This window comes from Sycon ciliatum, chromosome 4, assembly GCF_964019385.1.
Source record: "Sycon ciliatum chromosome 4, ocSycCili1.1, whole genome shotgun sequence".
Taxonomy (NCBI): Eukaryota; Metazoa; Porifera; class Calcarea; order Leucosolenida; family Sycettidae; genus Sycon; species Sycon ciliatum.
The window spans coordinates 13,560,714-13,584,404 of NC_088646.1; the positions used below are offsets into that span (position 1 = coordinate 13,560,714).

Consider the following 23,691-nt stretch of genomic DNA (forward strand, 5'->3'; position numbering starts at 1 on the left):
TGTTGTATGCCTACGTGAAGAACTTAGTCGAGCTAGTGGAGCTGCACCATACTCTAACATCTTGGCTGTGTCTGTGTCTGGCCAGAAAGCTAGAGATTGCCTGGGACCCGCTCCCTCTACAAGAGGTCAGAGCTGGTGTCCAAGTGTCGTCATGAGAACAAGCTCTACCTTCGTAACTTTGTCGGCAACACATGCTTTGCTTTGTAATCACGCTACCTGCTTTGTGTGTGGGTGAGGGTGTGTGTCTGCGGCTGTGACTTTCGCTGTCCGAATGACTTATCCCGACACAAGAATTACTGTGTGGAGAGGAGTATGTGGGAGAGACGGAGTGTGTCAGGGAGCGAGTCCAGGAACATTACCGAGAAGCGAGAGCCTGTGCACCGCAGAAGCCCTGGGGAGAGCACTGCGCATTGCACCAACCACTACAACATCCATCCACAGCGCCATTCATTCCCTTCACATCACCATCCTAAGGTGAACCGTGATCGTGGCTGGGTGTTGCTTGACAATTGACAATGTGAAAAATTGGATGATGATCATTGTTTCTGTTGCCACTGTCCTGTCCTGTTGTCATGTGTGCTTGTTCACGCCATTGTTATATACCGGTAGTTCAGCACAATGTTGTAGTGTAAGTGCAGTTTGGCGACGGAATCTAATCTCCTTTTCTTTTATCATAGTCCCACCACTATTCACACCTTGTTTTCAGGCACATTGGTATTTTTTTGTGTGTCTTCAGTTACACGTGTTTGGGTGTGATTTGGAGTGTGAGCTTGTGTGAGTGAGTGTCTCAGTGTTTTGGCATGTGCATGGGTATGTGTGTGTGCCTGTGCCGAAAGGATGGTGCAATTTTATCACGTATGGTGTAGTTTCGTTCCACTTTGTGTTGCCTGGTATAGGTCCACCTCACTTGTTTTTTCTCCTCAAATGTCAATCCTGATGATGGCTCCTGGCCGAAAATTTGATTGAGAATTACTGTAATTGTAATGCTTGCTAATAGCTACTACAGTAGTAGTTGTTATTAGCTCTATACAATGTGATGAATCTGGAAAGGCGATTGTCTTCCATTGATTATTGGACTAAATTGGTCTAATGTGAACGTACATGTATACCGCCCAATGAACACCCAACCGGGGATGTTCACACCCACTGGGTTATGGACACCTGTACAACGTGCATACTTAAGTGTCTTGTATTTAAAAAGCCTGTCTTGTATAGTCAATAGAAGCCTGGTTTCCATGCTGACATACAAATAAATACCTGGTTGAAGTATACACCTGATACACAATACACGACATTACGGTACATGCATCCACACCAGATATACATGACTATGCATGTCACAACGCCATTCAAACGTATGCAGTAGAAGTAGAAAACCGTACTTTACCAATAAAGAAAGACACCAGTTTAAACAAAGAATAAAAATATTATAGTGGATAGTTGCTGCATAACTCGTTCTCATGTATTTCTTCTCTTTTTTACATTTATAACTACTCAGTATCCGAGTTTAAATATAAAGGAAGTGTACAATAATTGCTCGGATACAAATGTAAAATAGAAGAAAAACACTACGGAACGAGTGATGAAGCAACTATCCATGGGTGTAACAAGATAATAAGCAGTCAGTAAGTGCGCTAACAGGGCACAAAACTGAATGTCTCAGTAGCCTGTCAGTTGTGTGCCCTGTTATCGCACTTTCTGCCTATTATCTTGTTACAGTCGTGGATAATTGCTTCATAACTTAAACTCGTTCCCTAGTGTTTTTCTTCTATTTTACATAGAATAATTGCAACAATGTGTCCAGTACAGAGAATGTGTCGAAAATGAAGGAGTCATAAAGGATCAAATCTGCTCTTTTAGAGTTAACATAAAGTTGCAGTCAGAAGACACAGAAGCACATCATACACATACCTAATAAAAATAAAAATAAATTCGACGGGTTCGCGTACCGGGCAGGTCAAGAACAAGGAGTCGTACAACTCCCTGGTCAAGAACCACCTTTCCGCTTCCGTGGGACGCCACCACCCCATGATCAGGCGTCAGATGCGGCTCCTAAACGGTGGGGAGGATAGATCAGATCCACCAACCAGAGGCCAAAGGCCTCAATCCCATACACATACCTAAGAATCATATAACTACAATATGAACAAAGCAAATGCTAGGTCCTAAATACACATCACTGCCTGAAAGTGAAAGCCTAAGAAAGTGGTGGGATTTAGCCCAATGTAACACACGATAGATGCATTCAAGACTTCTATGGCGTGCTACAATGGTTACCAGGTACAACCACGAGGAGGTACCCACCAATTGTACCCATTTTTTGGCGCCAGTTACCATGCAATCCACATCGGAGGAAGGACAAGTAGGCTAAAGGAAAACACAAACAAACAAACTACTTGTTGGGCATGCTACAAAGATTAGGTTGAAAGCTCACGACGCACTCATGAAAAGTGCATAAAATACGCACTGGGCAAGGTCAACTTACATCAGCTTCTTCCGCTCCTTGCTGAACGGAGTCTGCCGAAACTACCACACCATCCACATCGGAGGAAGAACAAGTCGGCTAAAGGGAAACACAAACAACAAACTACTTTTGGGCATGCTACAAAGACTACTGTAAAAGCCATTATTCTAACGAGGCGCATATATATTATAACGATTTCCCAAAAAATTACTGGTTTACGTGTACCAAAAATAACGATTCTCACTTATTCTCAACGCTCAATAGGACAGTATATTATGTATCGATTTCTGTATAACGATTTCTATTTTAACGACAGATTTCTCCTCGTTAACTCGTTAGAGTTATTATTAACCCTTTGGAACTGCACTGATCACACGACGTCTGGAGATAGCTGCAATTGCAAGTATATTCGTTCCAATTTCCATCATAACGCTGGTTCTACTTCACCGATTTTGACGATCTTGGGCTCGTTGGAAAGCTCTTGGAACGAGGATGACAGCGAGCCCAAACTCATTCAGGAGAGCGATTGCTGGCTGCCACTGAATGCCAGGAACGCCAGCTGAATACCAAATCCAAAACGGGAATAGTCCTTGTCTCGCCATTTCACTCGTGCTAGCTCAAAATCATTCAAATTTTTTCTAACAGACTCACAAAAGCCGTGACAAAAAGCGCTGGGAGTGATGTCACACGCTGCGTGGGCAGGAAGAGGGAAAATCCCACTTTTGAACGAAATTTGCACTCTGCTGACGCATGAGAAATCGAGCGAACGCTCGAGCACTTGCCGCTCTGTTATACTAGCTCGTATCGACCCCGGAGTTTTTCGAGCCGACAGCTTAGATTCTCTGCTACCTCGTAGGTATTTCGATTGTTGAATTCGGTTGAGATTTGACTGAGTTGTGACTCGTTGAGTGCACTTGCACACATGACATTGGCATCGTTCGAATTCGAACGATGAGCTCCAAAGGGTTAAGTAGTGGTTGCGAGAGTTATTATTAATATTATTATTACGAAGTAGTGGTTGCGACTTCGGCGATGATTTGTAAGAAAGGGTTTGCTCCCCACACTGGAGCTCGCGCTATTCCGCCGACTTTACTTGACACTTGACTGATTCACGACTGCCATCCAGAGCACACGAGAAGTCCATCGAACCTTCGACTCGGCAAACCTGCAAGAAAGCACCACTCCCTGCTCAATACAGTGTTTCGGGGAATTCACCCCTCATCAGTTGAGCTTGAGTAGGCTGAGGAAGATTGTGCCTGAAGAGCACCACTTATATAGTGCTCTCCAGGCACAAACATCACCAGGGATACAAACTTACAGAGACGCTCCGTTTCCAGCGCCACAAACACCTCGTGAACACCAGATAGCAGCGTGAGTCAGTGTCGCTCCTGGACGGTGAGAACGGATGGACTTCTCGTGTGCTCTGGATGGCAGTCGTGAGTCAGTCAAGTGTCAAGTAAAGTCGGCGGAATAGCGCGAGCTCCAGTGTGGGGAGCAAACCCTTTCTAACAAATTATTATTATTATTGCAAATAACGCTGAGTGAGTATACTGTACTGTAATAATGATACATGTATACAGTCATGACATTGTACAGATAGTTGACGTAGACTTACTGAGTGTTAAAAGCCGCGGACATACATGATTGTACATGACTGTAATACGAGCAAATACATGTATGCACCACTATTCTACTAATAAACTACAGCCGAAAACTACGAAGTCAAAAGCAACACAACAAGTGGAAAGCATTTGGCACATACAGATAATTTGCAAAAAAAAGGTCGGATAGAGAACAGTACTTGCGTGACATACCGGCAGAATGAACAAGGCAGACTCAAAACACTCCAATACTCTGCAGCAAGATAACACTGGCAAACCGTGATCCAGTTCACACAGCGCTGGACAAACTTTGCTACCGTCAATGTATCCATAGTGACCCCCTGAAAATGCCAGGAAATGTTAAATTTTGAATTTTCCTTTGTTCAAGCACTGCACTTGCAGGCAAATGAAACGTCATCAAAAAGTGTGGAGCACGACCGCGGTACCGCGAATGGCGAGTGTCAGTGGAACCGCGCTGCTCCGCTGCATGTACCGCGGAGCAGCGGAGCCGCAGTGGAACCCGGGCCTTAGGCTGTGTTAACACGAGAATTTTCAACCCGGGTTGAAAGTCTGTACAGTCATGTATGGTGGAAAATTAGGTGCGTGCTCACATGTATATGAAGTGAGTTAATCCGGGTCAATTACTGTACTGATATGCCAACAGAAGCCTTGTCAGTTGTGGTCAGTTTTGTGTGTGGGCCTTCATGAAGACGGTTGAAAGTAATAATAATTAAATGTGGTGCACTAACTCCCTTACTTACACCACACACTACCATCCTCTCGACTTCACTGATTTGAGACTGAAAATAAATAAATCCAAGTAATATTAGTTACTCACCTCTCACAGACCTTCCTCCTCTCTTATCACGGCCAAGGTGACCAGACATATCATGCGAGTGGCATGGATGCAAGATCTCCTTTTGTTGACCGTCGTCTGTGATCCATTGTGGTAGGCCTTCATCTGTTTGGCGAAAAAGGACCCCACGATCCAAGACGAAGTTGACTGCAAAGCGTTTTATTGCTCTACGCCTCTTCGCGTCCGCAGGAAACGAGGCAGGCGTTTGCAAGACTTCGTCGTAACACGCCCGATTACCAACAAGAGAAGACATCTTCAGGACGTTTTGAAGAAAAAAAACCGAAAGCACAACTCATGATTGGGAACTGATTTCGCGGATGCATGTCGATCCGCGAAAACGGTCCATAGATGCAGGAAATGTGTGGAACCGTTTTCGCGGAGGAACCGTTTTCGCGGCTAGCTGGAACCGTTTTCGCGGTGAGACCCCGTCCGCGAAAACGGTTCCAAGAGGGCCATAGATGCAGGAAATGTGTGGAAGAACCGTTTTCGCGGAGGAACTGTTTTCGCGGCTAGGGTGGAACCGTTTTCGCTAGCGAAAACGGTTCCAGGGGGTAACCGGTGTATGCCTGGAACCATTTTCGCGGAGGAACCGTTTTCGCGTTTACACCGGCCGCGCGCACGTGGACACGATCGACCACCCGTTTTGGTTTTTTCACCATAGACGTAGACGTAAACGGGAGTCGGAGAACGTGGTGTGATGACGTAAGGCCGTCATCACATATATATATATATGTGATGACGGCCTTACGTCATCACACCACGTTCTCCGACTCCCGTTTACGTCTACGTCTATGGTGAAAAAACCAAAACGGGTGGTCGATCGTGTCATCAGACAGGCACGCGCGCGCACAGTTCTTGACGCGTACACGCAGTCAGGTTTTGTGGAGAAATTTGAACCCACGTACATCGAAGTACAGGGCTAGGGTCGCTCGGAAAAAGGCTGGGGGAGATACGCACGTTCATACAAAAAGTCGTATACCACTCCATACCACGTCCACGTCTCCCGTTTCCTCTGCTCCCGTTTTCACCCCGTATACGGATCATCATGACAACCGACCAAAAACTCCTTGTGCCTACGATACGGCTGGACCCCTCCCCGACTACCAACCCACTGCGTCTGCGGCAAGCAGTTTGACACGACGCATGCACTGTCGTGTTCGGTTGGTGGCTTCCCTGGAATGCGGCACAATGAGATTCGCGACCTCACCGCTGCGGGAAGTAGCCCACGATGTTTGTGTGGAGCCTGCACTGGAGCCCCTGTCCGGTGAAATGTTCCCTCTTCGGTCGACCAACATCGAAGACCATGCTAGGCTGGATGTGGCAGCGCGGGGGTTGTATGGGAGTAGGTTTGAGAGGACAATGTTTGATGTTCGGGTGTTCAACCCTTTTGTCCCCTCAAATCGAAACCTTACACTCCCGTCTGTCTACAGAAAGCACGAGCAGGAGAAGCGGAGGAAATATGAGCGGCGAGTTCTGGAGGTAGAGCACTCCTCCTTTGTGCCCATTGTCTTCTCCACCACTGGTGGACAGGGAAAGGCCTCATCAGCGCTGTTTGCCAGGATTGCCAGCAAACTGAGCGACAAGCGCAACGAGCCTTTCTCCGTCACCATGGCTTTCGTCCGGACCAAACTGTCCTTCAGCCTAGTGAGAGCCATGGTTGCTAGTCTGCGCGGCTACCGGCGCTCTTCAGTGCCACTTCCTGTTCACTCGGCTGTTCTGGCGGCTGCTGAGTGTTCATTGTAAGCGTATGACACAAGTACGGTTGATGTACATGGAGTTGCTTACCTCTCTTTCTTTCTTATCTTTTCTTTTCCTTCTTCTTTTTCTTTTTTCTATTTTACGTTTACTTTATACCAGGCGTGGGCCATCCCCTGTACATAGGTGCCATCATTTTTCTTTGTTTCTTTTTGGTCATGTCTACAGACTATGGTTAAAAAAATTTTGTCAAGTGGTAAAATAACCAAAAACTCCTTACGTGTGGACGTAGACGCAGTGCTTTGTACCATGGTGTGATGACAGCCTAATGCAGTGACAACACACAGTATAACACACAAGAACTAACGGACAGAGCCGATTTATCTGTCCCCGGGGAAAATTGCGATTCCGCGGCCGCGTTTTTTCCCGCGTTTTTTGCGATTTTTTAAAAGACCGCGTTTTCCGCGATTTTCCCGCGTTTTTTGAACTTTTTGTTGCACCACACGTCCATACAGTGCACTGTTCGGTCAGTAACGTCTCATTGTGGCGGCTTTTTACTCAAATATGACGAGTGCTTACACCAGAGACTTGTAACTGATTGATTTCACTACATACTCACTGAAAATTGCCGCGCATCAATAATATTCACCGCATTTCACCGCATATTTACCGCAAATTATGCCATATTATGCCGCGTTTTTTGCGATTTTTTTCCGCAATTTTCCCCGGGGACAGATTTATTAGGGTGAAAAGCCGCGACAGTGAAGAACAACATGATGAGTATCTGGTCCAACTCCCGATTTAGTGGCATCAAGAGTACATGAAAACCGTTTTTTATGTACTCTTGGTGGCATGCATTACTGTTGTAGCCTTGGCAACCTTTGCCGGGGGGGGGGGGGGGGGGCAAACTGGGCCTTGGAGGGTGGCATGCAGCGCACTCTTGATATGAACAGTCAAAGGCTTAAAAAAAAGTTTTCACACAGACACAGTGCACAGTGCAGTTAGTTTCAAGATTTCCCACAAGAGTAAATAAAAAAAACGTACAACATAGCCAATGACATCAGAACGGTTCTTGGTTATCAATAAGGCATCCAGCATTCAACAGTTCTGTAACTTATGTTCACACTCGCACTATGTACTAGTCAGTGACGTTATCAGTTCTGTAATCCATAAGTAAATGCAAATTTAAAAACCATCATTATGCGTTTATGTCATTATCCTACCCAGTATTCAGCATGGCATACTTTCAGATACAAATAAGTCATGGAGTTGAAAAGCAAAATGCACTGTTTAAAAAATGATCGTGTGCTCAGTTGAATATCTGGAAACGAGTGGGTTTAGATTCAGCAAGCAAAGAACAAACGGAAATGATCACCAGTGGCGTTTCACTATCTACCATCAGGTCAACCTAAAAAAAGAGAGAAGAAAACTAGATACGCAAGTACACTCATGTGTTACCTCCGCAGGACAGCACACACTGTGACAATGAAATCAGGTGAGCTCGCCGCGATCGATCCCAGGATCTTGACGGTGGTCAAACGTAAGACCAAGATCGTCATCATCACCAGGTTCATCCCCAGGTCCATAGGTCTCCTGGGTCGACTTAACAGGATAGATGCACTCATCGTCTTTGCTTGTTACGTACCATCTGTTATCTATGCACATCTTCAAGAATCTGCAAGCAGGAACAGGAAGCAGCAGACAATAATGTCAACCAAAATACTAAGCGAGCCCTCGGATTTATTCCGGCGTATGGCACACCGTAGTTATCGCCGCCGGCAACCGAGTAGGCTGCTGGCGCCAGGCGACGCGGACGCAGCCAGGGGAATCTGGCATGCGTGGCGGGCAGCTACATGTAACGTTATGTCCCTGTTCGGCAGCCAGAACCTGGCACAAGGAATGCCTCGCATACAACAAGGCGTACACACGCTGCTGGCAGGTAGTGACGGGCTTATCATGCCATATCCGCAGAGCTGATCATAGTATGTTCTCGGCCTGGAGCTCTGGAAGGAACCCAGGGCGCGCACTACAAAGTGCTTGTGCGCCTCTTGTTCTACACCGCCCGAAACGGTGCTAGAGACAGTAGTAGGAGTACTCCGATCATTACTACCGACTTGAGAATACAGGTGGAATCCTGATAATTCAAACCTCAAAATGCCAGGAAAAACTTCTAATTATCTGGACATTCTAATTATCCAAACATGAACCCACAACACAATATGTACGTCAAAATGCTCTCGTGGTCACGCAGAGTTGCGCTATGGACCTTAGAAACAGATTGCGCGGATACTGAACTGACCGACACAGCCTGCTCATGCAAACTGAACTGACCAGTACAATGTACAGTGAACTTCGAATTACACTTTGCTAACTTCGAATTACCAGCACAAATCCCACACATTTTCTACGGTAAGTGGAATCTGTGGGACTTCGAATTAACCGGACATATCCAGTTCAAGGTTCGAATTATCAGAAATTTGTATGTGGGACCCATATTGCTAGAAATCGGTCCTGGAAAAACTTCTAATTAAACGGTATGTTCGAATTAAGCCATATTCGAATTATCAGGATTCCACCTGTACCACGTACGACTAAGGCGAAGGCCTCGGGCCCAATGCATTTTGATGGTGGACACCGGTACATACTGTGCACATATGGAGAAGTCGACGTCGGTTCGATGTTGGTGCGCGGGCCCAGGAATCTCGATTTTTCGGTCTCGCCTAAGGCTAAGGTAAACTTGTACATGATCCGTTCCGTGACTCATACCTCATACACCTACATTAGGGATGTCAGCGAACGCACTGCGCAGGCCTCTGCGCATGCATTGCGTCATCGATTTTTTGAACGTGATCGCGGCCGACAGAGAAAACATAGCCGCGGTCTGTTTGCACCGCTGGGAGTCGTAAAATTACTGTTCTTCTGTCCCCGCGACCATTCAAATCATACGCGATACTCGTGGACCCCGGTCGATTTCTCTGAAAGTTTGCACATCGTGAAACACCAGTATGAGAGGTGTTCAGGCCAATTTTCAAGGAATTTCCCTGGTTTGATCGTTCCAAAATCGGACTTCCATTTCTCGCTCGCGGCCATTTCTTGCGCGATGGAAGCGCCCTGCCCTGGTGAGTAACCAGCATCGCGCTTGGTAGAGAGTTGCTGCAATCAGCTCCCTGATGTCTTCGCTGCCATTGTCAGAAGCGATGGACCATGAATTTGTTTGAGAGTCTCTGGATGCTACTATTCCTCAGCCTAGTTTTCAGCCATTCCGTGCATCTTCTTCACACGATTTATTTTGCAAAAAAATGAAAGTGTTCATGAGTTTTCTTGTCGGCCGCGCGTAGATGGGCCAGGCTGACCTGCGCAGATGGGCTGCGCAGTGCGTTCGCTGATATCCCTACCTACATGTGTGATTTATCACACATACTCACACACCCACACACGCCTTGTTAGAGAAGTAAGGTGTCTCTCTCTCTCTCCCTCTCTGTCTCTCTCCCACTTGTGTACGCGTGATGCATATGCGTGCGTGTTGTCTTGTAGTCTTCCACTCTGTTTGGACAAATCCATCGTAATTTATCGTACGGTAGTTGCACTGCACTGGACTTATTACTGTATGGTGCTTTGGTTGCATGACTTCCTGCCCGCTCTGCAGCGCGGCACGTTCCGCCACTGTGTATTATTGTACACTGCTCTGGTTGACTTCCGGTGCTGCACTGCACGTGCAGCTGCACTCTGGAACGTGCAAGTCTTGTAGTATGCGTACCTGCACCGACCCGGGGTCGTTGGGCATGCGTGTTTGCGCCGACCCGGGTCGTGGGTGCTTTCTCTTAGTATTTTTCACATAGCTCCATGGATTGATTCCTTTAGAATAGGCCTAGACCCAGAAGAAGACGGTTGTGTTGTTTTGGCTGCGTGTCGTGCGGGCCAGTGAGTGCCGTGTGGGGTTCGTGAACCGCAGGAGCAAACAAGTTTAGTTGTAGTTTCGTAACATCCTCAGGTACAAAGCAGTGGGCATAGGATAAACAGTGCACATAGACAAATGTCTCGAAATAGATTAGCCTGATGGCACAGCAAATAAAGTATTTTCTGGGGTGTTACCTGCACCCCCCCCCCCCTTCGGATTCAGAATTCATTATTTTTGTTCGCATTTGCAAAATAAGGTGCACATCAGACTTTTGCATTTTTGGCAACCTACCGGTACATACAAGAAAGACATCACTGTTTCGGGGTAAACAAGTTAGTTGTTTACGATAGGATTATATTCTCACTTGGCCATTGTAGGCAAATCATAAGAACCACGACATCTAAAGGATCCTGCATGAAAGTAGGCAGCTGCGAGATGCGTATCTCGCGCATGCTCTTGCATGGCTACGTAATGCATTACATCATAATACAACATCCCCTTCGTCATAAAGGAGTTTAACAACCTACATAACATACCGTACGTATATGACGGCGTGTTCACAATATAGAACATAACATCCAACAATAGCTCTATGTACAAGGTAACAATCATGAATGGCACACGACAGCGTGCTAACAATACAGAGACATAGTATCCAACAATAGCTCTATGTACAATATAACAATGGCACCTCAGCTACTGTGACATAAGCGAACAGGTCCATGAGGTCTCTCTGGCCCTACACATCCAGGATTGACCTCGGTGCGACTGCGCGGCCAGACCATGTTCGATACAGCTGGGTGGCAGGTTCAGCAGGCTGGCTGACGTCACACGGTGACGGCGGCTGAGACTGGCTAACATCGCTCCACGGCGACGGCACGTCACTCGGCAGCTGAGGGCCTGCGAGACTGGCATCCGGCAGGAAGTGGACCCGCCTCTCTCTGAGGTGGGTACGGTTGCGCCGCACTTCTGTCCCATGGTCAGGCTGCACCATGTATGACCGTGGCCCGTTGACAGACTGGGTTACGATACCAGGTTCCCACAGATGCGTGGTCGGGCTGCGGATGCCGACGTGCTGACCAGGAACTAGGGGGCGGAGAGACTGCGCTCGCTGGTCATGGTGTACTTTCTGCTGGTCCTGCCGTTCCTCGAGCTTCTGTCGGATGGCCTCGTCCCGAGTGTCGCGCTGGTGTTTGCGAGGCAGGTTGTCCTGTACCTGACGACCGAACAGCATCTTGGCCGGCGACGGTAAGCCCTGGCACACTGGGGTGGCGCGAATGCACAGCAGTGCTAAGTGCGGGTCGGTCCCGCTCTCCCTTGCCTTCTCGAGAGCTCTCTTAGCGATCTTGACTTGCGATTCGATAAACCCGTTACTCTGCGGGTGATGTGGCGACGACGTACTGTGGCGGAATCCATATTCGGCAGCAAACTCCGCGAACAGATGGCTGCTGTATTGCGGCCCGTTGTCCGACTTCAGCACGGCTGGGATGCCGTGCTCACCGAAAATCTCCTTGAGGTGCTGGATGATGGCCCTGCTGGTCGCTTGTCCGGCAGGCAGCTTCCGGGTGATAAAGTACTTGGAGTAGTAGTCGGCAGCGATGAGGTATTCTGACCCGCCGAGGTAGAACAGGTCCGTGCCTAAGGTGTGCCATGCCCTTGGCGGAATATCGGGCTGCACCAGTGGTTCCTTGGCTTGACTGCTCTGGTGGCGCTGGCACGTCGTGCAAGATGAGACAGTTGCTTCGATATCCTTGTTGATGTCCTTCCAGAAGACGGACGTTCTGGCTCGCAGCTTGGTCTTCTCTATGCCTTGGTGGCTGGCGTGCAGCTTACTGAGGATTTCCCCCCTCATTGGCGGGGGAATCAGGACGCGACTGCTCTTCAGGATGAGACCGTCCTCGGTGCTCATCTCGTCGCGGAAATTCCAGTACGGGAGCAGAATTGCCGGCACCGCGCTCCTCTCTAATGGCCAGCCACTGAAGATCATCTCCTTCAGTGCTGACATCTCGGCGTCTTTAGCCGACTCCTCACGGATCCTCGTCATCGCTGCATGGCTGAATTGCGGGAACACGGCGTGTACACTGACGTCGAGGTCCTCAATTGGCTCTGTTTCCTCTGGCGACAGTCGGGATAGTGCGTCTGCGATCGGAATGTCCTTTCCGGGGCGGTACTTGATGGTCATGTCGTATGGCTGCAGCTTCAGCAGCATGCGCTGTAGACGCGGCGGGGCTGCGCGGAGGTGCTTGAGCTTGATTGACTCCAGCGGCTTGTGGTCGGATTCTACTGTGAATGACTGACCGAATAGGTAGGTGAGGAATCTTTCACACCCGTATACGACAGCTAAGAGCTCACGCTCAATATTGGCGTAGCGAGACTCCGTCTCGGTAAGCTTCTTGCTGGCGAATGCAACAGGCTTGTCGTCCTGCAGCAGAGTGGCGCCGAGACCTTTCATGGAAGCGTCGACTTGTAGTGTCGTTGCCTTGCCTGGGTCAAAGTAACTGAGCGCTACTTCTGTCGAAATGGCGGCCTTGACCTTGTCGAAGGTGCGCTGGTGGCTGTCTGTCCAGGCGAACGGTGTATCTGGCTTGGTCAGCTCCCGCAGGTGCGCGGTCAGTGTACTGGCATTCGGTATGAACGGGCTCATGTACGTGACTAGCCCGAGGAACGTCTGGAGCTCGTCCTCGTTCTCGGGGTGCTCCATCTGCTTCAGCGCTGAGACCTTCTTCGGGTCGGGCTGTATTCCGTCAGCGCTGCAGATGATGCCGAAGAACTTGATCTTGTCCTCTTTGATGCGGCATTTGTCTGGGTTCAACTTGAGACCAGATTGTTCGCAGCGAACCATCATCTGGTGCATGTTGAGATCATGGTCCTCGTCAGACGTCCCATATGTGACGATGTCGTCTGCAATGCCGGTGACGCCTGAGCACCCTTCGAACGTCTGGTCGATCCTTGCTTGGAAGACATCTTGCGACATCTTGAGGCCGAATGGCATGCGAAGGAATCTGTAGCGCCCGAATGGTGTGTTGAAGGTGGTGAGGTAACTGGATTCGTCGTCGAGCTCCACATTCCAGTACCCACATTTGACGTCGACGATCGAGAACACTTTGGCACCTCTCAACTTCGGGGTGATCTCCTCAATGGTGGAGACCACGTGGTGCTCTCGCAGGATGGCGTGATTGAGGTCCTTGGGGTCTAGGCACAGGCGTAGCTTGCCATTGTCTTTGAGGCGGAACACGAGGCTGTTCACCCACGCTGTTGGTTCGCCTTCCTGGATCTTGGTGATGATGCCGTTCTGGATCATGTCTTCCAGCTCCGTCTTGATCTCGTCTCTCAGTGCGATGGCGTGGAGGTGGCGTGGAGGGTGTACAACCGGGACGACGTTGGGGTCCACCGTGATGTGGTACTTGCCTGGGAATTTCCCAATGCCATCGAAGCACTTCGGGTATTGCTTCATCAGGTCGTCCTTGTCTCGGATGCTCGCTGGCTTCTCCTGGACAGCGCAGTTCAGCGTGACTAACTGCAGGGCTGTCGCTGTCGGGAGACCGATGATAGCAGTGCCAGGGCAGTCCGTGATGTAGAAGTCAGCGAGTTGACTCTTGCCATCGTAAGAGCACGGAATAGGACGGGTTCCGCATTGCTTTATCTTGGATCCGCCGTACGCTGTGAGGGTGGTACTTGACGGCTTCACGGACTTCGGCTTTGGGTATCCGTTTGGTCCGACGTGCTGGGGGAACATTTGGCAGAACACTCTCAGCGGCAATATATTGCCCTGGGCGCCCGTATCCACCTTGGCTCTCAAGGTGGCCGGTCTGTTGGTGTTGTCCAGGCTGACATTGAGGGTCGCGAACACCTCTCGCTCTAGTGGCGGTTGGTGACGCTCGACGCTGTCGATGATGACGGCGTCGAAATGCAGTGCGTCGAAGCGTCTCCGTGGGCTGGGGCTCCTCTGGGGGTAGCGCTCCCGCGGGCTGGGGCTCCTCTGGCGCCAGCGTCCGCGTTGCTGGCCCCTTCCATGTGCCTCGTCTCTCCCCTGCGAACGGCATACGTTTGCCCAGTGATTCGCCTTCCCGCATTTGTTGCAGGTGGAGCCGTGCGCTGGGCACTTGCTTGGGTGGTGGGTTCGTCCACATTTGCCGCAGTCTGCGTGTCCCACAGATTTGGAAATGGCGTGAACCGTTTCAGGTAGACGGCTGCTGCTGGTGGCGGTGGACAGCTGCTCCATGTGGCGCTGTGTTGCTTCATAAGTACGGGCCTTGTCAAGCGCTTCGTCCAGAGTCAAATCACTACCACCCTCCAGCAGGCGTTCTTGCACTTTCGAGTGCTTCGTCCCCACGATTAGCTGTTCTATCAGGCGATCGTTAGTCTCCTGAGCGTCCCTGAACTTGCACTTGGACGTCTTCTTCTTACACCTCGTAAAGAAATCATCTACAGACTCGTCGGGTTGCTGGCGGTATTTCTGAAGCTCAAACCGAGCCAGTCGTGCATTTACCCGTGGCTGCAAATGCTTATTAAATTTCTTGAAGACGGCAGCTACTTTGGATTTGTCGCTTGCATTATCCCACTCGAAACTATTGAAAGCATCAACACCAGTTCTCCCGATCCATAGCATGACATAGGCGACCTTTTCCTTGTCGGACTTGTCGGAAAAGGGCCCTTGGAAAACTAGAAGGCAGTATTGTTGGAACCGCTCGAATTCGTCAGGTAAATCTGCGGCTTGCCAATCCATCGACGGCGGGGTAAATCCGGCTGCTTCTGCCATTTTACCTCTTGCACCGGTGGCGCTGCTGCGACAATTCTAGGGCGTTTATTTAGTTTACTTCTGACACCATGTTTCGGGGTAAACAAGTTAGTTGTTTACGATAGGATTATATTCTCACTTGGCCATTGTAGGCAAATCATAAGAACCACGACATCTAAAGGATCCTGCATGAAAGTAGGCAGCTGCGAGATGCGTATCTCGCGCATGCTCTTGCATGGCTACGTAATGCATTACATCCTAATACAACAATCACCAATAATTTAAAAAAGGCGAGAAGCAAGACTGGAATTCTAGCAAAAAATCCTCTAGAGTGTCCTTCACTCTGAACTGACGTTCACGCTAGTGCTAAATGTACGACGTATTGCTGTACATGAAAAGTAGTTGAAGGACACCATACATGCACTGTACACATGGTACATTGTAGTACTGATCGATTTACATCCAGCATTTGGATTCTAAGTCGCAGGGGCAAGCTTTTGAGATTTTTCATGCGTTCTCAAGTGCGGTTAAAACACCCCGGAAAAACCGTAAAGCATGCATGAACAGGTAGCGTAGCCAGTAACGAATCAAGCTGGTATATAAGTTTAGAAACAATGCAGTTATGCTCACCGCGTCCAACACGTTGAACGGTCTGTTTCCAGTATGTATGGGTTGCCGATGACAATTAGCAACGCCTTGGCTCGTGTTACAGCCACATTGAAGCGCTGCGCAGAAACAACATACGGGGCATGCCAGTCAGAATACTAGAATAGCGGTTCAGGTTCTACCTGGTCTTATCTTAAAGGACCTCAGCATGACATTTGGCTGCGCGTTGTTACAGTGAGACACAGAGCAAAAACATGGAAATAACAACATAAGACAAGTCAGAAATCGATTGTAGGCATAGATAGTGTCGAAGGGAAAGTGGTGAAGCCTCAAACAAGACACAGACAGGCTTGATGATTTACTCGTTGGTTCCTTCTCCTGTGGACGGGTTCTTGGGCGGTGATTAATGGTACGGTGGTGGTGGCGGCGGCGGTGATACGGCAACACAAAGGGAAGCAAGCTCAGCCAGCACATGCTTGTAGCCCATTGCATCTAGTTGGCTGGTCCCCGTGCCCACCGGATATAAATGTACTATAAGTTGTATTAGCACGTTGCAGCAGCGTATGGTTTTTGGCGGCCAGACCACTTCTCGCAGGAGTCCCTTCCCAGAGATTTAGAACCCACCAAATGTCCAATTGTCGGAAAGCACGATACATGATGCAGTAACTGTTCCCACCCCGCATCCTGTGAAACACGACTACAGCATGCTATGGAAAAAGCTAGGGGTGAAACGAAGTAGTCGAAGGTTCGAAGGACCTTCGTTTTCCTTTGAAACGAACCTTCGTTTTTGATTCGAACGAAGGTCGACACGGGTTTAGTGCATTGATCTAATGTAGTAATGATTGTTGTGCGATGTGCTGCATGCACTAGCACTGTACAGTCTACGAGTCATGCTGTACTACAAGTAGGGGCACGGTCCGCGTGCGCACCGGAACTGAAGTGAAGAAGTGACAAGTCAGTGAAGAACTGGCCCTGTTCCAGTCGCCAGGGTGTTCCCGTTTTGCGTTGGTGTGTAGATCTACCATGGTGTACTCATGGATGACTTTTTTGATCGTATTCGTCGAGTGTTTGGCGCTCTGCGATACTAGTAGGAGTGTAGTTTTGCTATTTCGATCGTGTTTTCGCTCAGTTATGCTGCTTGTACCAGGAATATAGCTTGCTGTAGCTGCCGTCGATATCTGCTGGTGATGGTGTCTGGAGAACGTTGTAGCAGCGATACGAGTGTAGTCTAATAATTATTTGAATCGAAAATAAAAGTTTCCATCGCTGAAGCCATTGCAGTATTCACTCTCCCAGCAGCAGTGAGAGGGAGCGCAGCGATGGCCTGAAATCCTCGTGGCAGGTGAAGTTCCTCACCCAGTGACTATTCACTCTACTCTCAATCACCAATGCACCCGCTCGATGCGAGCAGATACTAGTAAGCGAAAAGTACATAATTATCCAGATTTGACAATTTTTTGATGAAGTTGGGCATCTGATATTTACTACGCAATATGGCTCTTTTCCGTCCATTTTGGTATTGTTCAAGCACGCAACTGGCCGTACACTAGAGCAGTGATCTATTGTCGCTTTGTGTCAAAAAGGCCAAGGCTAGCAAGTCTGTACACGATCCCAAGTACACTGATCTAAATTGTCAGAAATATGGACAATTGACTCACAAACAGGTATTGGGTATGGCCTCTATCAAGAGTATGTTAAAACCTTGCCTCTATCTATAGTGGTGAGCTGGGCCAAAGAATTTTTTGACCTGGAATGGATACATTGATACTACCAGATTCAGAAACAAATTGCACATACAATGTCAGTATTGGGTTCTGATTTTTGCACCTTTTTATTTTTAAGATTTTTGAGCGTTTCCGTGATCATGTTAAAAGAGAATCCTTCGACACCTTCGTTCATTTTAATAAAGAAGGTACGAATGGGAATTTGAGACCTTCGTTTCACCACTAGAAAAAGCCTGTCACTTGCCCGAACACCAGGCTGTTAGCCAAACCATGTGACACTTTGCATTAGAGTTGCAACCAATGTATATCTGTCCATATACTGACAGCATCATTAACGCTAGCTCCTGTACAATTCAGGGAGTATTTTGGCTGTGGCGTTCACAATGTTCGATGTCAGAAGAGAGTTTCATAGAGCAAATCACTCACCTTTTCATTGTTGAGAAAACCCAAACCATACGTTTCATCGATATCAGCATACTTCTGCTGGCTGCGCACTGCAGAGATGATAATGACCATGCGCTCCTGGCCTTGAAACTCTTCCACAGTACCAACTTTGATTGTTTCATGGTCCTTTTTGAGCAGAGATCGGATTTTGGTCACCTGTAACATTGTGTGCCACAAATAAGTAGTACACGAAAAGAAAAAGAACAGATGAACTTCTGAGTGGCTCTCGCCGTGCAGAAGATCATAGAAGTGGCCAGGCCCTGTTATAGGCTACTCATACTACGTTACAATACGCGTCACGTTTTGGAATACGACGTACTGGTGTTGAGGTTCGACCTCAACTAACTGAACTGCTACTGATCTGCATGATATCAGTCGCCATGTATCTGACTTTGCATTGTCGTCACTACCTACGTGTAGTGCACTGTTAGCTGTGTTTTAGTGTCGCGCGGTATCTGCGTGTCACGTGTTTATTGCTTTGCGCGGGCTTTTTCCATACTTTGAGTGAGTGGTGAGTTTGTGTGGAGGGAGTTCTAGAGAGAGAGAGAGTTGGAATGGCGGACATGGTTTTTCGAGTGGTTTTCCCTTTTGCTTTTGTCTTGTAGTATTGTCTGAGATCATGATAGTCTAAGTAAGAGATATCTCAGAACCCATCCAGTCGTTGTCTAACAGTCTGCGAACGAGCGAGCCCGACTCAACAACTGGCAGACGTCGTTTTCATGCAGGTGCATTTACACAGGCACGTATACGCCTTTCGTACAGCTGTGTGTAGCTGCGTCCTTCTTGTAGGTTCACCCAATGGGCTCTTCCCCAAACATAGCTGCAGGCGGCAATGCTGTGTGCCCTCCTAAAGTGTACGGAGTCCACAGTACACGAAGCACTGCAGACCCTTTACGTCGTACGACGCGAGAAGAGGCGCCACTCTTGCTCAACTAACAAGGGTAACAGCTCCCTTGCAGGACTACGTGTGGTCTCCTCAAGCTCAACAGTGTAGTGGGTACAATGCTGACGACTTGTACTGAAGGTGTTGCCGACGTACGACCACACTTTGCGTCTCTAGGCCACGAGTTGTAAGCCATGATTGCACAACTAACGAAAGTGCCAAATCCTTCGCAGGACTAATCATAGTTCTTACTGAACTCTAAAATATTTCGGAGCCCAGCTTTTGGCTGCTGAACTCAATGCAAGGTCGCTTTCACGACGAGTCTCATCCAGGTCATGACACATGCACTGTTGGGTTTGACAAGCAAGAGCTGTACATGTACATCTGTTGTGGTGTTGGTTGGCCATTATTGTTTTGGGAGCCACTATCAAGGGTAAGCGGCATATGCACCTGCAGATTTTCACTGTAAAGCACTTAGAGCTGTACAGTACCAGTACACAGCGGGCATGGTAGAGCACAAACAAGTCATGCAACCAGTCAAATTGCACTGTTAATGTACTAGGGTTATAACCGATAAACCGACCGTTAGCGTAGCAGTTATTAACCGTTAAGGTGAAAACCTTAGCCGTTTGAGCCTTAATTAACATCATGAGTAAAGTGCACTTACTTGGTTGTGATAGGGGCTGATCACACCAATGTCAGAGTCGGACAAATGAGCCAGTCCACGGATTTCTCTCAGCTGATCAACATACTTCTTGACAAGACGGTATTCCTTGTCATTGAAGAAAGACGGGTTGCTTGCTTCGCGTTCGTCCTTCCCCAACACGCCGTGGAAAATGATGGGCCCGCTTCCTCCACGAATCTACAAGCACACAGCGGCATCACAAAATTGCTCGAATCTAACTGATAGCTTGCATAGACCCCGCTCCTACCAGTAGGACTCACCACCATCATACACTGAGACATTCTGGACGGCTGATGTTCGAACAATTATTTAAAATGTGACTCAAAACTGTTGCTAAGGGACTGATGAAAGAGTCCACACATTTTAGAGGTGATCCTACAAGACGTAGTATGAAACTCCATGGCAACGGCGGACGTGGGATATGGAATGTCGCACTCCACTGTCCTGGCAAGCTGAGAAGGACCATAAGTCCTTATCATGGTCCATCATGATGCTATGGTCAAATATCACATTTGACAGAACACTAGTTGCTAGCGCTCTGACTGTAGTGTGTGCAGCAATTTCGACAACAGATTAAAATGGCACATATGCAATGCCCTGGACATAATCTTGCATTTTTCGCCGTTGCTTTGACTTTAATACAAAGACCTTATTTTTAAACAATTTTTTTGGAAATTCTCAACAGCAAGCACTTTCACAGAGCGATTTCCTGTGTACTACCAGTAGGACGGCATGCAAGGTATCATAAAGCAGTGCTCCCTGTCAGCTGTCAGAAAAGGCATGCAGTGAGTACTATATTTCAGTATACTAACTTGAAGTCCAACCAGTGGCTTTATCATCACAGTGTAAGCACTGTGTACAAAGGTCTTCGCAGAGAACAAGTACAGTATTCAAGGCAGCATTTCTATACTGGTGCCGGTTGCGGTGAGATTATGCCAGTGACTTCTCGACCCTCCCCTCAAGTTGTACAAGTATGACACTGCGGCTTCGTTAATTTAAACTGTACTTGACTCTGGATGCGCAGTGCTTTAGCCCTTGAACCCGGCCTTGATGTTGCATTGCATTCCTCAGCTACCTTATGTTGTGAAATACTACATTGCGACTTCCCTTTGATAATTGTACACTTCCTAGAATTCCTAGAAACCACCCTTACCTATACACAGACTCCCATGATAATGCAGACATCAGATTATGTATAAAGAAACCATTCGGAGTTCAGCAAAGTCATTCGGCTCCTTTCGGTTCCTTTCAAGTTCATTTGGTTCCTATTTGGTTCCATTCAATTCTATTGATGCACTCTATCAATAACACATTCTCCTTCCTTCTACTGAGTGTGAGAATGGTGTTCCTCATCCTTGGGGGACAGTTGGCCTAGAGTGTGGCCAGACAACACTGGTACTATAGCAGCATCCGTGTATGCAGCTGTCTAACGCATTGGGTATGCAGCTCTCTATAGTCTGCAAAATGGCAGTCAACACACTCTGAACATCACACGCTGACAGAACTGCTTGCAGCTAGATAGAGCATGTGTTGTTCAGCATGTGTTGACCACCATCTTAAAACAAACAATATACATGTACATGTAGCAGGATGTATTTTAGTTCATTTCTTTAAAACTTGAATAGCACTGGACCGTGCAATTCAATGGAGTGTACATGCCAAATTGGATTGCTACCACCAAAATAAACTGCAATGTGGTAGGTGGCATTGTCAAGTACCTACACAATGTGATCCCTGAAAAGGAAAGACAATAAATGTGACTTGCCGAAGTTTTGGGCGGTAAGCTGGTCCACTTGCAAAGTCTTTCTCGGACCAGTTCGTCAGCACAAGGAATCAATTCCGAGTCATAGAATAGCTCATTGGGGATTTTCAAGATGTCCGGATGCGATCGGTAATTGTTCACCAGCTTTGTGAGTACGTCTGAGTTGTACCTGGATATTCAACACAAGCACAGCACCAGTACAATATCAACGTACATATGCTATACGTACAACACCAGTACATTATCAACCCGTACATATGCTATACGTACAACACCAGTACATTATCAACCCGTACATATGCTATACGTACAGCACCAGTACATTATCAACCCGTACATATGCTATACGTACAACACCAGTACATTATCAACCCGTACATATGCTATACGTACAACACCAGTACATTATCAACCCGTACATATGCTATACGTACAACACCAGTACAATATCAACGTACATATGCTATACGTACAACACCAGTACATTATCAACCCGTACATATGCTATACGTACAGGTATGCAAGTGTAAAGAGTCGATTTTCACAAATCCCAATGGGTCATCGATTATTAAATGTATGCTGTAGTCGAAAGGAAAAGGACATATGGATACAAGTTAAGAGTAACTGTCCACCACTGTAACTAGAGACTATATACAGTCAGAAAGTGCAACAACTAGGCACAAAACTGACAGAGTACTGAGACATTCGACGACCTGACACCTAGCTTCAACACATCTCCGTAGCGCTAACCAATAGCCTTCCAACTCGGAAGGTTCAAAGTTAAGGAGAGACAAAAAGAGGGGAAGGTAAGCGCTACTCTTAACTTGTATCCATATGTCCTTTTCCTTTCTACATTTATTATTAGCTCAACATCCAAGTGTATAATTGCACATATGCTGTAGTCATAAACATTGTCTCTTCTTAAACATTTCACTGGTTTGAGGGAAAGACGCAAACACAAAGTCGTGACACCAGATTAGCACGCGGCAGTAGTGGTTTAAAAATGATTACTACGGATCCCTTCCATGGGATTGGACAAAGTGTGTCAGCCGTCAAGGGCGCCTCGAGCAAGCTACCAAGTATAGCCAGGAATCGCTTAAAATAAAAAATACCCGGATATGTGATGAAGCCAGATAACGGAAACGTGCCTTACACTGCACTAACGGTTACAACTACTCCAGACCCAGTGTTCTGAAGAGAGAGATCACCCCCACCCTCCTACCGGTATGCTCGAATTTTCATTCGGGAGAGCTTACCCCATGCCCCTTCCCTCATCTGAAGGTCTCCCATATTGTTCAGGGGCGTATGCAGGGGGGGGGGGGTGCTTTGGGTGCCAAAGCACCCCACCCCCCCTCCCTCAGCATTTTCGATCTTGGTATGATAAAGACCATGGTTCGCGATATTGTGCTCCTCAAGTTGGATATTTTTAGAAGCAGCACTATGGTCCACACAAGAAAAACACATTTTAATTTGGACATAGCAGTTTGTTCCGCATCGGCTATGTTTGTAGTGCTGGCTGTTCAGTCACGGTTTGCTTTGTAGGCTGTGAAAAGAAAGAAGTTTCTTCTGTGTGTTCTAAATGCACGCATATTCGCAGTAGCAGAGGAGTCGTGAAACATTGATGTGCAGTTCGTTGTTCTTTGGGAAAAAGTAGTTTGATCCACGATGCCTTTGCGGCACTATCCAACAAAAATTAATTTAAAAGGCTAGTGTTGCATGGAATAGATTGCCAGAATCTCTCGCAAAATGGCTTCCTCTCCTGCTTTTAAAACTTCGTTAAGAAACCATTATTCGGAGCGCTTATCCGTTAATTTAGCCATGATATGCATGTACAGTGCGTATCGGTTATAGCGTGGTCGTGTAAAAGAATATACCGCCTACAAGAATGAACTCTCATGTTCTCATAATCATAACATGGGTTTCAAGTGCACTTTTATTCTTACAAGCAATTTTATCGCATAGTAGAATATATCGGTCCTAAGAATGGACTTTGTGTAGCAAAACATGCCAGATTAGTACAAAGTATATCGCCTGTAGTAATAACATCTGTCCCATGTAGTTCTGATCTGACTCGCGTTGCGTCTTAGTGCTGCAGGTTCAACTGTTGTGGTCATGTAACTCATGTTGGATAGCCACATGGTAAGCCTATGGGACTATGACCAGCCGCAAGCACCGCAACACTATGTTGCATGTACGATGATCTTCCTGCCTCTGTGCACATGCATATGATATGTTACACTTGATGTATCGTGTGTAAGAAATATCGGAAATAAGAATAGAAAGTCGTTTTTCAAACACCCACGCTATAACCGATACCTACTTGTACCTGTTCTAA

At 47.5% G+C, this 23,691-nt stretch overlaps 1 protein-coding gene across 3 annotated transcripts in view; it reads right to left on the reverse strand.

Moving 5' to 3' along the window:
- Positions 1-7,612: 7,612 nt before the first annotated feature.
- The window catches only part of LOC135814591 (putative helicase MOV-10), a 34,327-nt gene continuing 18,248 nt past the window's right edge, over positions 7,613-23,691 (reverse strand). For all 3 annotated transcript variants that reach the window (XM_065327736.1, XM_065327735.1, XM_065327737.1), the window contains 5 exons: positions 21,360-21,525; positions 19,577-19,771; positions 18,009-18,182; positions 15,883-15,977; positions 7,613-8,291 (listed from right to left, as the gene is read on the reverse strand). In XM_065327736.1, coding sequence (XP_065183808.1) covers positions 8,108-8,291; positions 15,883-15,977; positions 18,009-18,182; positions 19,577-19,771; positions 21,360-21,525 — 814 coding nt within the window. In that variant the 3' untranslated portion in view covers positions 7,613-8,107. The remainder of the gene's footprint in view (positions 8,292-15,882; positions 15,978-18,008; positions 18,183-19,576; positions 19,772-21,359; positions 21,526-23,691) is intronic.